Genomic DNA, 14,198 nt, shown 5'->3' with positions numbered 1-14,198 from the left:
TTTTAGCTTTATTTGGTTTATTGTTTAGTTTCGCCACTCTGGGACTCTGAAATTCTTTTTTAGCACGATTTTCGTGTTTACCCTAAGTGCCGGAAACGTTTTATCGTAGAAAACTTTATTATTTTAAACCGCGAAGAGAACTTACTAAGGTTTTTTACACTCGAAATACAGTAATAATAATAATTATGAAAATTCAAACTCAAAAGCTCTCGAAACTTTTTAAGAAAGACTGGTTTTTAAACGTTTTTTAACTTCTCGTTAAGTTCGAGTGCCGTTGAAAAACATTTTCATTTCGCCCCGGTAGACGTGTTCTAACTGCCTCGCTTCGCGGTCAAGACGGTAAGCCGACATTCAGGGGCTATGTACGAGAGTTAGAGCTCTTGGGAAGTTTTAACTAAACTAACCCTCGGATTTAATCCTTCTCTACTGTACTCTCCGGTATTATTAAATATTGTTCTTGATTAGTTTTTGGGGTGGGGATAGGGTAATAATCATAAAGGTTTTTCTCTCTGTGCCATATTCTCTTTTCATTTCTATTCATTTTGGGATAATCTTTTCGGCGGTCCGGATAATTACGACTTTATAAGGGGGGTGAAGGGAGAGGGTTTTGTACACGGCGTTGGCGAGGCCTTATCCTCCGTCTCTAACAACGCACTCGAGGTTATCCACACAACGCTCCCTTTAAGCTTGATTATGGTAAAACCCTCGTTCGGCCACCACCGTGTAATCCTCCCTTTTAAAAAGAGAGCGAAGATCTCCATTGTGTCGAGAACAAACGCCAGTGAAAGCGTGGGGGCCCCCGAGTCTCGGTGCCTGAGCCTTCCTTCCTTCGACCCGGGACTGACTTGCCTCGGAATATAGTTCCAACGCTTTATCATTATAGAGCCGGCGGACTGAGAAGGGGGGAATAGGGTTGGGGGGTTTTGATAGCCGTATATAGCACTAGCGAGAAAACCCAATCTCAATCGTTATATATTTGCTATATCTCAAACAAACCGTATAAAATCCACCTACCAAACCGTGGACCGTGAGTTGACGGACGCCGCCCTTCAGCCGCTATCCGCGCTTGTCCTTCTCTGTCGAAACTCCGCCCGGAGGACTGGCTCCGGAGAGTTTTCCCCGCGCTCCTTCCAGCCTCTCTTCTCCCTCTCCGGCTTTGGTATCCTTTAGTCGGAAGCTTCGGGAGGAGGAGAAGACGCTGGGCCAATCGGAAGGGACCAAACGGATCGATTCCGAAAGAGATTCTACTCTTCTCCACCGATGCCGGCGGGAAAAAGTTATACGAAACATTCGTGGAAATTGTCGAAAACGTCCTCCGATCAGGCCGCAAAGATAATTTCGCTCTCGACCTTCCAGTCGCGATTATGTGCAACACGGACCCGTCTTCGGCTTCGGCCCTAGTCGCCTTTACCGGCATGAAACCGGCTTTAAACACGACCGAAAATCCCGCTCCGGTCAACAGCGTGGCCGCATTGGGCTCCTTCATGTCATCCGCCGTCTTCAACGATTATCAAAGATTTCAACTTTACGATTACGCCCAAGCAGCGGCCAACCGTTTGCGACTGGCCCACCCGGCTCTGGTATCTAACCCATACGGTTCCCTGGGACCTTACATGAGCTCAGTCGTCGATGGTCAAACTGGTTTACCTTACGGAGTCTCGCCATTCGTTCGATTCGATCCCAGAAGCCGATTTGTTCAAGAAGAGCCCAAACCTCAACACAGCTACATTGGACTGATCGCCATGGCCATCCTCAGTTGCCCGGACAAGAAAATGGTATTGAGCGATATTTATCAATATATCTTGGACAACTATCCGTACTTCAGGAACCGAGGTCCGGGTTGGAGGAATAGCATTAGACATAATTTGTCTCTGAATGATTGTTTCATCAAAGCCGGACGAAGTGCTAATGGTAAAGGTCACTATTGGGCCATTCATCCTGCCAACATGGACGATTTTAAGAAAGGAGACTTTCGAAGACGCAAGGCTCAAAGGAAAGTTCGCAAACACATGGGTCTTTCGGTTCCGGACGATGATGATAGCCCGACTCCTACACCTCCTCCTCAGTTAACTCCCGATCTTCCTTTTGGACATCCACATCCGTTATTGGAAGACCCTCGTCATCACATGGGTCACCTTCATAACCCTATACATCATCATCACCACCATCACCTACACTCTCCCTTGCAAGTCACTGTCCCTAAGAGAAGAATGTTTGACGTCGAGTCCCTTCTGGCTCCTGATATTCCATTATCACCCGCTCGTTCTTCTCGTCCCGAGTTGAGACCAGAATCGACCGATGGCCACCCTTTACATTCTCCGCACCATTCACCAGCATCCATCATCGGTCATATACGAACCAACGTTTGCGGTCCTCCGCGACCTCGATTTGACACCAATGACGATAGCGACCCGGAAATTGACGTCACGGAAGTCAATCAAGAGGTCGAGGAAAGGTCAAACAGACCAGAAATAGCGTTAAACGGACAATGGGCTTTACCGCCGTCCACCGCGGGTATTTTGAACCAAGTTAGCGGGAAACCTCAAGTCACGATTGGTAAAGTCAATCCTATTTGTTCACCCATTAATTTAACCGTAACTTGGCCGAACTCGGCCGCTCTTTTGAACTACGGAGCTTTCGTCCGCTCTCAAAATAACGGAAATCCCGCCGATTTAAGTCACGTCGCTATCAATCCGTTACTGCGGCGTTGGCAAATTCGTAAACCTACCGAAGATATACCCGGCGGTAAAGCTCAAGAGTAGCGACTTTGCGTATTCGGTTCTCCGTCGTAAAACGGAGGTAGGACTTCAATTATATTATTCGTAATGCTACATTATATTTTAGTTAATTACAACAAATAAATTAAATACGCGTAGGTTAATTAGATATTAGTTTACAAATGGTTATATTACAATATATTCCACACCAAAACCCCCGTTCGTTATCTGTCGAACATTGTTGACTTTTTAAGTGTATCGTTAACAAAAATGAAACGCGACCGAAAAAAATGTTTAATATGCAATGTAAACTGTGTATCATAGTAGCTTTGAGTGTTAATAAACGAGATTTTTAATTTGAATCGATTTCCGCAATTTTATTTAATGTTAATTCTTTGAACAAATTGAATGGGCGGTGGGAATTTCGGTCTTCTCTTTCATCTTTGTGTTATAACATTTGATTGTCCTACTCATTTTAGTATTTTCCTTCCCCCTCACTATACTAAGCGATTAAATTGAAGAAATGCGCTTACTCAGTGATTGACAGATTTTTGCTAACCAATATTTTACATAGTAAACTAACGAAAACACTTCACCGCCTAATAATAGGGCTTCTTATAGTCGGGATGCTTTAAAAATACGTTTTTCCCCCTTGGTCCGTCATTCATTTTTTCTGTGGAGAGCCCTTTTTATTTGGCATCTTCTATTCGCCCCCCCCCCCACCTTTCCCCTCTGTCACAACACTTCTGCATCGTGCATTCGAGCGCAACTTTATTGAAATGGTCCGAAATTGGCCTGGTCCCTTTTTGGACCGTATATTTTTCTTCTCAAATGATTATTTTGGCTGTCAATAAAAATAAGAATGGTACGATCGTGAGTGTCGGCTTTCGATCCTCTCTCACTTTAGAATATTGGCCGATCAGGAAAAAAGAATAATACAAATCTTTCTCTCTTCTATGTAAACGCCTAATCCAATTTTATAACCAGCTTGTCTGGACAAATTGAGAGCGAAGTTATATATTTAACAATTGACAAGACTTAGGTCTTAATAGCCTTAGGGTTGATAAAGACAGATTTGACAAGACTTTCAAATTAAGGTTTCAAAGCAAAAAGTGACGTGCTATTTGTATTTTTCTAAGAGCTATTTTATGGATTATCTCTTCAATTAAGATTGTTTTTAGTTAAATCATTTTAAAAATCTGACATGCGCATACAATTTTGATATACTTGGGTGAGAGAGATCTCGTGGCTTGTTGTGATTTAAAGCACACCACGTGAAATTATCGCGCCAAATGTGATGCCGCGATGGTTAAGAATAATACTAAAAGTCTATTTGTAAAAGGGTCTTAGACCCCCGTTCCCGGAAGCTACCTCTCATATTCCACGAAGTTATGGGAAAAAATCAAAATATTTTAAAATTAGCTTTATTAGGGAAGTCTAGACTCTAATTTCACATCCTTTTTCGTGGCCGCACCGCGTAAGTTGACATAAAGAAACTTTACTTCTTCTTCTAGATAGGGATGTCAATTTGTCGCCCCGAACGTTGTCATCCGTAAGAAAAAAAGTTATAAAAGGTGGCAGTAAGTTAGCGCCTACTTTAGAGCATCTACAATTTCCCTGGGAAGTTCGTTTCAGCCATTTTGGCTCCATTATTCCCTTAGTTCACGATAAAAAAAAATCACCAGAGTATTCTTCTTTTTATTTCATAACGTAACCGATTTGAGGGATTGGAAGGCGGGCAATTTGACGGTACAGTGCTAGAATGGACGTTGAAGAGGGCATCTTTCAAAAAATAAATTTCACCCCAAGTTTTTATATATTAACATCTTGAAATATGAAAATTTTTGGGAGGTTTGAGATAGAGGTGGGGGGATGACTGGGGGTTCCAATAACTTAAAGATGATGGAACCGTGACCCCCGAGATTCGACGCGCGACCTCTCGCGCCCAATGTATTTACTAGGGGGTAAGCTTTCGCTTCGTGTTTACAAACGGTGCCGCCAGGAGTCTTTGTCGACGCTAATGGGCTTTTTATCGCCCATCGGGAGCCTCCTGTCCCGCTTGTTGCTGCTGTGGTCTCCCCAATTCTTCGAGGGTACCATTGAAATTCTTCGAGAGCTTTAATGTTGCGGCTTCAAATCCCTATTATGAAAGAGCCCTGTATTTTTTATTATTATCAATTGACCGGGTTTTCGTAGCCGTTTTGATGGGATTACTTAAGTAATCCTAACAGTTCTTCATAGAATCATTCCCCCGCATAGTACCAAGAATACACCGTGTTTCTAATATAAGTCTGCCATAAATAAAAGGGTGTGTTCTTATAGGGTCAGACTGAGTGGAAAATTTAGTTAGGGCGCCAATGAATGTTAGGAAGCCTATATTTCCGTAACAATTGACAATTGTAGACCCCATTGTTCTTTGACACTTTGCATTGCAGTTAGACCCAAAGAAACACATCCTGAATCCATTCATAGTTATAACCTGCAATAACGGAAGCACAACTTTAATTTCAATGGTTAATTGAACATTATTTTAGTTCCATACTCATATTGAATTTGATTAAGTAAGGCTCATCTTTTTATTAGCTTTTTTAGAAAAGGGCATCAATATACCATTGCCACTCTAGGGTTATTTAATTTGTAGAGGGCGAGGATTGACGCCAGATGTTACGTTACAGATCCTGGGGGATGCGTGAACGCCGGTTGCCCGGTGAGGATAACTCCCCCGTAGTTTCCTCTTCTCCTTACGGCTTTAACACGGGTCGGAAACCCAGGGTCCTCGTGTAAGTAGGGGAGCCTAGCTTTACCCGTCTCGTATACGTAATTCACTTTGATTTTGAGGGGGGTGGCTCCCTTAGGGTCATTTAGACGACACGTCCATCGCGCCTCTCTCGACCCCGGGTACCGGAAAATTACTCTTAGGTATATTTGAATACGTAAAATAACTATTACCCATCATTTCTCCCCCTCTTTTTGTAAAATTGATACAGTTGCAACCTACGTTTTTTATTAGCCTAAAGGCATACATTCCCCCTTCCCACTTTTTACCATGTTAATAAGCCTTAGATTGTCTGATGATAGCCATCATGATATTCCGCGATTTCTATAGTCGATTGAACGTTTATATCTGTTTGCCCCCTTTTTTTAACTAACCCACTTTAAATCGAAAAGTTTTTTAAGTTTCGAGACGCGCGGCGAGTTTGTAGTCTTTTCGTTTTGCTAAAGGTGGAAGAAAATTGAGGAGTGCCATGGACTTTCAATCAATACCCGGACTAGACTTTAAGGTAGACTATCTTCTCTGAAGTCTGGGCAACACAGAATGTACACTACTTAATAGGAAGGTCGAATAACCTAAGCCTCGGCTTTTTTGTTTATTCTGCTGATTATTTTTGTACAATCCGATTCTGGTCCGCGTTAGTTGTAAGTTTCATGAAAGAGGCCTCACCTTTCTCTTTAGTGGTGGTTGGGACCTCCCGCTAGGGCAACACTCGAAATTTGGAGAATGACGGATTCGACCTCTGACCTTATTTTCTTCAAATGGTTAAACTTATGGCCCGGTATGAAAACAAGGCAACGAGTACTTTTTAAACAACTAGACTGTTAAAATTATTCTTTTTTTTCCTTCTTATTATTATTAAATTCAAGTGTTTAAGCCTAACCTTAACGTCTTTCGTTTGGTAAAGAAGGATACAACAAAGTTGTGTCAGTATAGAAGTCTTGTTTTCGTAAGAGCCTTGACGTAAGAAATACGCTATAGTTCTCGCATAATGTTGCTTATTTGCCTGCAGGACTGTATAGCTCTTTCAATACACGCGAACTTTGTTAAAAGTGTTCAATTTTAGAGTACCTGTATTTGAATGCAACGCGTGGGTGGACGAATGAAGGCGAAAAGGTAAAAAGGCGCGACGTTTGATCCGCGCCTTATGGATTGGATGGATGGGTGTTGCTAATAAAAATAAGAACTATAAATATCAGGTTTTTGTTTGATGCATACCTACTTAACCAAGCCACAACCTACGCCATGCGGGTCTGATTGTCGCCCTGGACAAAAAATGCTTTTAAAATTGTTTTCCAGAACAAATCTCTCGACTCGTGCACTCCCCTTTCTACGTCATTGACGTAAATGACGTATTTACCTCGAGATTCTAGAAGTTCAAGGAAGCGTCGCGTTGCGTCGTGTGAATGCCATTCCGGCATTTTCTATTATTCTTGCCACCGAGTTTCTCGGCGTATAGAGAAAATGTTTCTTTCCGAGGGAACGCGTGCTGTTGGTCTCTTTGTAGTCCGAAAACATTTGTAGCAGCAACCGAAAATAATCCTCCTCGCCTCCCCCCTTTGTAAGAATGCTTGACCAGAAAGGCCCCAAAATGTCTTTTGTCGTTCCGTTCGCCACTTCCGATTTGTCTCCAAATTCTTCTGGATTCCCCAGGGGACGCGCGCCGGAATTTTCGTGCTAAAATAAAAGCTTTCGGCTTCTGTTTTCCCCAAAAACTTTTCAGGACAGGTCACGATCTCGACTTTATATATCGCCTCCGGAAGTCTCGTTTTTCGGACAAAACGGTCGTCCGCGAGACAAAATGTTCCCCCTCGCAGTTCGCTTTTGATCTTATTTACGATGTCGCTTCAGTCCCTTTTCTATATATATATATATATATATATATATATATATATATATATATATATATATATATATATATATATATATATATATATATATATATATATATATATATATATATATATATGTTCAATTTTGGGAGGAGTGACTGCGACCATTCTAGTTTATTTTCAAGACACGTCGCGTGGCATACGTACCATCACTCGATCTGATTTCACTGTGATTTTATTTTAACCTCTCTAGAACCACTCTCTGGTACGATACCAATTGTAGCTAGTAAACTGAAGTAAAAATGACCTATATAACATTTATGAGCTTGTAATCCAACCATAAACGGGCTAAATTTAACTATTCCTGCATTTACAAATTAATATACTTAATATTGTCCCTAAAATTATTTAAATTGGGAACTTTGGGCCTTTTTTGGACCTGTGTATAAGGGATTAACGTACTATTTCACGGTATACCCTCTTCTGAAACTGATTTATACTGTACCCATAGGTTTATTATGCATGGATTTATATCAAAATATGTCGTGAAGGGGGAAAATACATGAGCGCTCTTTTCCCATTTATGGGAAGTTGGAGACGCACAATGAATTCGGCGAACCCCGAGCAATATCCTCGTGTTGAAAGGCGTACTACCACGAATTACCCGTCATTTTTTACGGATGAAGTGAAACTTTGTCACACTCTCGTCGAACTAGGTCTAAATCGGACCAGGCAGCTAAATCCCATTTTTGTTAAAAGTTATGAATAGTTGTAAAGGTTAAGTCTCCATTCGCGTCAAAACATTTGCGCAGGAAGTTGGGGATCAAATCACAATACGCTTTTTCCCCTCTTCTTTTCCTCGTGCGAAATTCGAGTATCAATTTTTATTTACAACACTTTTTGGTTTGGTCAGAGGCGAAGAATACTTTTATATTAATAATCTCTCACTTGACTGAAAAGTTGGTGGTTATGGATTATTTTTTGAATGTGTTTTGTGGGCCGTGATAAATTCGGGTTAGTATATAAAAGGTTAGGAGAATAATATAGATCTTCAATATTGACCGAGTGAGGCTTTTCCTTGGACAAGAGTGTGCTGCGGGGTAAACATTTCTACAGGCGCACGGTATCAATGTTAATTCGCATAGCCCCTTAACAACAGTACGTGCTTCACATGCATTGCTTTGTTGTTGTAGAGTGAAGATGAATCAACAAACCTAACCTAACCCAAGCCTAACTTAAAAAAACCTATCCTAAGTCTAAACAATCGATTCTAAACCTGATCAAACTTAACCTATCCTAAGCCTAATGCACTACGAATACTCTAAATTATGTCGGTTATCCGTCTTATCGGCACTTAAATCTATAAAAATTTAAATAATTTAGAACGAAATTTTCCATATTTAAATGTATACAATTTTCTATACATCGCAATTCTAGTAACCTATTTTCCAACCCATTGTTAGTTACAATCGCGGTCCATTTCTTAGATAGCGATCTTTAATATGCGGGCCCAGTGCATAATCCTGTACTGTTATTCAATATATTTATTTCTCTTTGCTCTGGCGTCGCAACAACAAAACAACAACAACAGAGTTGTTTATTTTTCACTTGATATAAAATATTTATGGGCAAGCTGTAAAACGAGGCGTAAATAAATTGATTCCGAGAGAGTAACGAGAAACCAGTATAACCAAACTTATATCCAAGAAAATCTCGATTCCAGCACGCATGTATTTATGTGTAAGTAAAATAGGTTTAGGCTTAAGTCTTTCTCCTTTTGCTGCGGATGAGGAGGCCCGTGGATCCGCCACCTTAGAAAAGAATATAATCCCGTTTCTGATCCCGAGTCGCGATAAGCGATTTTTGTAGCCTGGATTTGTCGCTGAAGTACAGAGAACGCGTGTCAGAAGGGCAAGTTCTCGTTTGTTGAGACTATCAATGGCGCAAACTCGTAAAACGGGGAGGTCGGATTGATCTCTTATCTAATTTTTTTTTCTATTTATTCCTCTTTATCCCTCCCATCTCTTTTAATAACCGAACAACTTAAGAAATTTTATATTTTCTCTCTCTCCCCAACTCACGGTTTAGTCTGTCAAAATTTAGGCTCGTCAAATTTCTTGACACCTTCGTGTCCTTCGACCAGAAGAGAATAGTTAAAGATCTTGTCTTTGGACCTATTTCTTCTTAAGTGTAAGGTTTTTTTTTATTTAGTAGAGGATAAAAAGCAAGGCGTCCTACGTATACGCTTTCTTTGAAAATCAGTAGATAAATCTATTTCTTGTTAAATACTATATAGTAATGTGTTGGGAGCATGCGCGAAACAGGATACCTGTAGTCTAATCCAATCAAGAAATCTGAACGTTATTTTCAAGGGAAGGTGAAGTGAGAGTAAAATTAAGTACATCGTCCCTTTAACGCCGTAAAAATTCAAATGAAGTTTTAATCCAATAAAACACCGCAGACTTTATAATCCAAATATCACGATTACATTTTTTATGCTAGCTTGATTTTTCACCTCCTTTAAATTTTGAGTTATTTATAAAGCTTTTGATAGCAATTTAGATTCAAACATTTCGACGGTCTTATCTGTTTTTATTTTTTGGTGGATTTAAATAGACAGTTTGAGGTGGGCGTTAAAGATGCCAAAAACATTTTTGGCTATGGAGTTTGAGTCCCTGTTTTAGAGAAGGTTTGGAATTGGCCCCATCGGTGCCCGTTTATGGGTTCTCGCGCCCATGTTCCCTTTTTGAGTGACGCTTGAAAGAAGCTCGAGAGTCAGGTTTCCCCACAGAAAATCGCATCCCTCGATCGTTGTTACCAAGAGAGGCGTTCGTTTGGAAAGAAAGAAAAAAAACCAACGCCATGACGAACAATGGATGAAACTGCGGAACGTAAAAATAAAATTCGAGACAAGATCGCCGAATTGTCTGTATATATATATACCTTCCAATCCCCCCTTGTCCAAAAAATTTCCCCTATCTCTTGTTTTCTTTTATATGTATATAAATGTACAGAAATCCGTGTAAAGGTTGGTTTTAGAAGTGGGAAAAATAGCCCGATTTTGATGACCGTGGCGTGTGACAGCTTGAAAAAAAGAAAAGGCGTTTAGCAGTTTGTATTTAGTATTTATCGCGAAAAATAATTCACCTTGTGTGTGGGCTAATTCTTAATTTGATACATTATGTGATAATGTCAAAGTTCGTATATAGCCTTAAGTTTATGCGAAAGAAAAAGTAAATAAACTCAAGCAGTAAAAATAATTTTAAATTATTTTTAAAATGAAACTACGTTTCAACTCCGATCTTAAACACTTAATGTTTAACTCCTTTAAATGAAGGAAACAAACGAGGTTTATAATTCTCCTTTTAGCTTTATAAGCGCTGGGAAAACTTAACTTTATAATCCTTAAAGGCTCTAGATCTTACACCTCGAAAACTGTTTACAACTTGTGTACAAAGGCGATGGATAACTTTGGCGCCAAATCTACTGGGAAATAATAGCCCTGGTAATAAATGAAGGCAGCCCCACGCATCAGGCCCGCTAGGCCTGGTTTAGTTGCATCCCTTTGAAAGGCATTGCATTCAAGTGTATCTATCCTTCATCCACCTTTCCACGCTCTTTATATCATCATCTCGAGAGCATGCAGTTCTCTTCCCTTTCATATTTTTACCAGAGGGCGAAAATTTCGCGCCATCCACGCTCCTTTCAGTTTCATCTCACCGAATGTTGTAACATCGTGTTATAGTTGTAGTTAGAGTAATATCAGAGTAAAGAGGCAAGGCCCTAAGGGGGCTTATTTCTCCTTTGATCCGAACTTGGTCAAAAATGAAGTTACTTATCCGGAAAGATAAATGCCGGAAAGCTTTCCTGTACGACCTCATTTTCTACTCAATAATAAACTAAACTGGAGTTGTAGATATTTACATAAATATTTACGCTATTGCTAGGAAACAATTAAAACCTCTGGGCCAGATAAAAAGCAATTTGAATATGATTAACTCAAAAGGGAAGCTTTTCATCTTTGAACGTATCGTGCAAAGATCTACACGTTTGAACGTCTATATAATTTTGAGGTAGATTTAGTAATACGAGTCTTTTAAGTATACGCGTTAAAATAGTTGTTCTTCTTTATTGTCCTTTGAGTTTTCCCGTTACAACTCGTGTCATGGATTATCCAAGGCATAATAGCCCACGTTATGTTTCCTTAATCCGTCATCTTACACCGATAAGTAGGGTTAGGGTTAGCCTTTTACCAAGCGCACGCCGTGGGTTCTGTCAGTATAAATTCACACCCCAGTTGCATGGCATTATACAAAAAGCAAAAACCCATAGCAGCGGGAACTCAAAACCAATACAACAATCGTTTCGGTTTCGTCTTACGATACTTCCCGTCTGAATCGGAATATATCAGTGGCTAATCCCCTATTTACTTTGAAGTTCGGTGTCAGAGCTCGGAGGTCGACTAATGAGTCAAGGAAATGTGTTCGCGCTAGAGAGGGGACCTATATAGTCCAATCCTCGTAATATTCCGTAGGGAAATGTATAACGCCTAGATCACCATCCACTATGTTCCGTTTTTTGTCTTTTTCACTGGCGAACGGCGTCGCCTTCGTTCCCAAAGGGGGCTTTCGGCGTTTTCTCGTAACATCGAAATAGCGTTTGGCGTTGTTGTAAACCCTCAACCAAGCTTCTTCCATCACTGTTCACCCTCTAATAGATGTAAAGGAGGTCCATTTTGCATGTAAATTATCCCGGGAATCCGCCTCGAGGTTTCGGCTGGTATACGGAAAGGTATAGTGTATAAAACCATGCCGCTCCTACACACTTCCCGCTCCATCCAAGATTGGCAGCTTTAGTTTTCCATTCGATCTACAACCTCATAGTCGCTTCGGGGGAAATAAAAGGGATGGAAGACAAGGTACTGTACTCCTGTTTTAACAATATGTAAAACTGTTTACCCTTAAAATGAGAGAAGCCGGGACAAATAAGGCGATGCGCCCGCCAGCGGATAAATTGGGAGTATATATACTATCTGCCCAATTCTTCCATCGAATATTGCCAAAGGACGAAGCAAATTGCTCTTTTTAACAGTGTAGTCTTGCACGATTGTCGCTTTAGGTTTGAACAACCTAGGCCTTGGCTACTTTTGGATCAAATTAATTCGCGACGACTCCCCACTCTCTCTCTCTATTTCCCAACAAGAAAAGATAATAGGATGCAAAACGAAAGAGATGGGTAATTCCTCTGGAAATTTTTAAGGTTTCCTCTTCTCCCGCCGAACTGCATGCGAGCATGCATTGCGCTAAGGTTTCGAACATCGAATTAGCGAACTTAATTCGGTACCCCCGCGCTTACATATCCTATACCTTTTGCAACTGCAACTCTGTGAGACTGTGAAAAGTTTCCAAAATAGATTTTTACGCCAAGGAAGCCCATGCATACAGGCCCGGGTTATTTGCACGGTGAAAAATTTGGGGCCACCACCCCCATGCAACGAAATATTCCTAGATGTAATTAGTTTTCCCCAGTTTTATTTTGTTCGAAGTTACACCTTGCGAGGTGGTGTTGGTCGAGTCGAGTATGCAACTGTTATAGGCGAAACAAAAACTTTTATTTACACCATACTGCGGATCTAGTATAGGTTAAAACTTAACTTTTGGACGCCTGAAAATTTTATACCAATTTAAAGATAATTTTAACAGTATGAAGTAAGGGCCCAAATATTTTTACAGGCTTTTAATATTTGTACTTTTGCGTGCCTAGCATTTTTATTGGACTTTTTCGTCTTTGTCTTAAGGGTACATGGTTTCTTCAAAATTGTTTTCAGTTATTCTTTGTAAATATATAAGGGTCCTTGAAGTAAGTGCTACATATATGTAGTTCCGAGAAGAATAAATAATAATAAAAATACCAAGAAAGACTCTCTTATTCCAGGTGGAATTCTTATCAATAAACTATACTTTTCTTATATGTTAGCCAACGAAACAAGGACTTTAGTTTCATCACCAGAAGTTTATTAATCGATGAAAAAAAGCTCTCGATATTTGTTTGTTATAATTGTACTACGCGCTGACCTGTACCGTGCGGGGAAAACAACTTTAGATATCAATATGACGTCATGTAAACAAACGAGAAATTTGAATTGAACATAATGTTTTTAGTTTTACTTCAAATTATGAGTTTTTAGTTACATCTAAGCGATCACTGTATAGGTGTAAACAATTTTCTAAAAATATATAGTTGAAATGCGCCTTTTTACGTATTGGGACTTTCTTTTTCAAGCCTGGAAGGCTAAAAAAATATGGTAGCGTGAAAAGCATTTTTAAAACTTTGCCCTTTACTTAAATTCCAAGCATTCCCTTGGCGGATGGATCAATCACCTCGCGGGATCAGAAATAAACTTTTAAAACTGAAAAGACACACCACCGTGCAAAGTGTGGAAAGGCCGCCTCCCCACTCTCTCTTATACCTTCCTTCTTTTCTTTTCCTTTTTTTTCATTTCTCTCATTTTTATTTGAAGATGATTTCTCCTCCTCCCCATCTTCATCTTCTTGTTCTTCCTCTTTCCGCGAAGTACGTGCTTTGTTTCTTGAAATTAAAACTTCATTCGTGAATACAGGAGTAATAGAATGGAACGCTCTGGGAATACTCGCGTTTACCAATTCCTTATTCCACAATTCATCGCGAAAACTAAACTAAAATTTTTTTACCTCACATTTTTATATATCTTTTTTTTCTCTTAACACGTGAAAGAACTGGCATCAAAATTGTTTTATATACAAAGGTTTCTTTGATCTTCATTAGACGCAAATGTTTTTAATTAAGACAGGTGTGTTGGTAATTATTTGCAAGGTTTATTTATATACAAAAGAATCA

At 39.9% G+C, this 14,198-nt stretch overlaps 2 protein-coding genes and 1 long non-coding RNA gene across 3 annotated transcripts in view; 2 read left to right on the top strand and 1 right to left on the bottom strand.

The window, feature by feature from the left end:
• The window catches only part of LOC149692303 (calcium/calmodulin-dependent protein kinase kinase 1), a 107,131-nt gene that overhangs the window by 53,424 nt on the left and 39,509 nt on the right, over positions 1 to 14,198 (top strand). The gene's annotated exons all lie outside the window — the stretch shown is intronic.
• Positions 936 to 3,083, top strand: LOC149692306 (uncharacterized). The gene has a single exon (XM_089867972.1). It carries the CDS (start codon positions 1,365 to 1,367, stop codon positions 2,760 to 2,762), a length of 1,398 nt encoding a protein of 465 aa, XP_089724098.1. The 5' UTR covers positions 936 to 1,364; the 3' UTR covers positions 2,763 to 3,083.
• On the bottom strand, positions 8,992 to 12,510 carry LOC149692305 (uncharacterized). The gene is made up of 3 exons (XR_016382661.1): positions 10,470 to 12,510; positions 10,266 to 10,406; positions 8,992 to 10,204 (listed from the first exon to the last, which is right to left on the bottom strand). It is a non-coding gene; the product is annotated as an uncharacterized LOC149692305 (long non-coding RNA).

Source organism: Phalangium opilio, unplaced genomic scaffold (genome assembly GCF_054372755.1).
Source record: "Phalangium opilio isolate 3A_F unplaced genomic scaffold, DU_Popi_V2 ptg000024l_1, whole genome shotgun sequence".
NCBI classification, from domain to species: Eukaryota; Metazoa; Arthropoda; class Arachnida; order Opiliones; family Phalangiidae; genus Phalangium; species Phalangium opilio.
Note: the sequence above shows the minus strand (reverse complement) of the source record. Positions and strands in the feature narration are given on the sequence as shown.

Bases quoted from the DNA above. Each gene is read 5' to 3' on its own strand.
- LOC149692306 (XM_089867972.1), top strand. From the start codon at position 1,365: ATGTGCAACACGGACCCGTCTTCGGCTTCGGCCCTAGTCGCCTTTACC.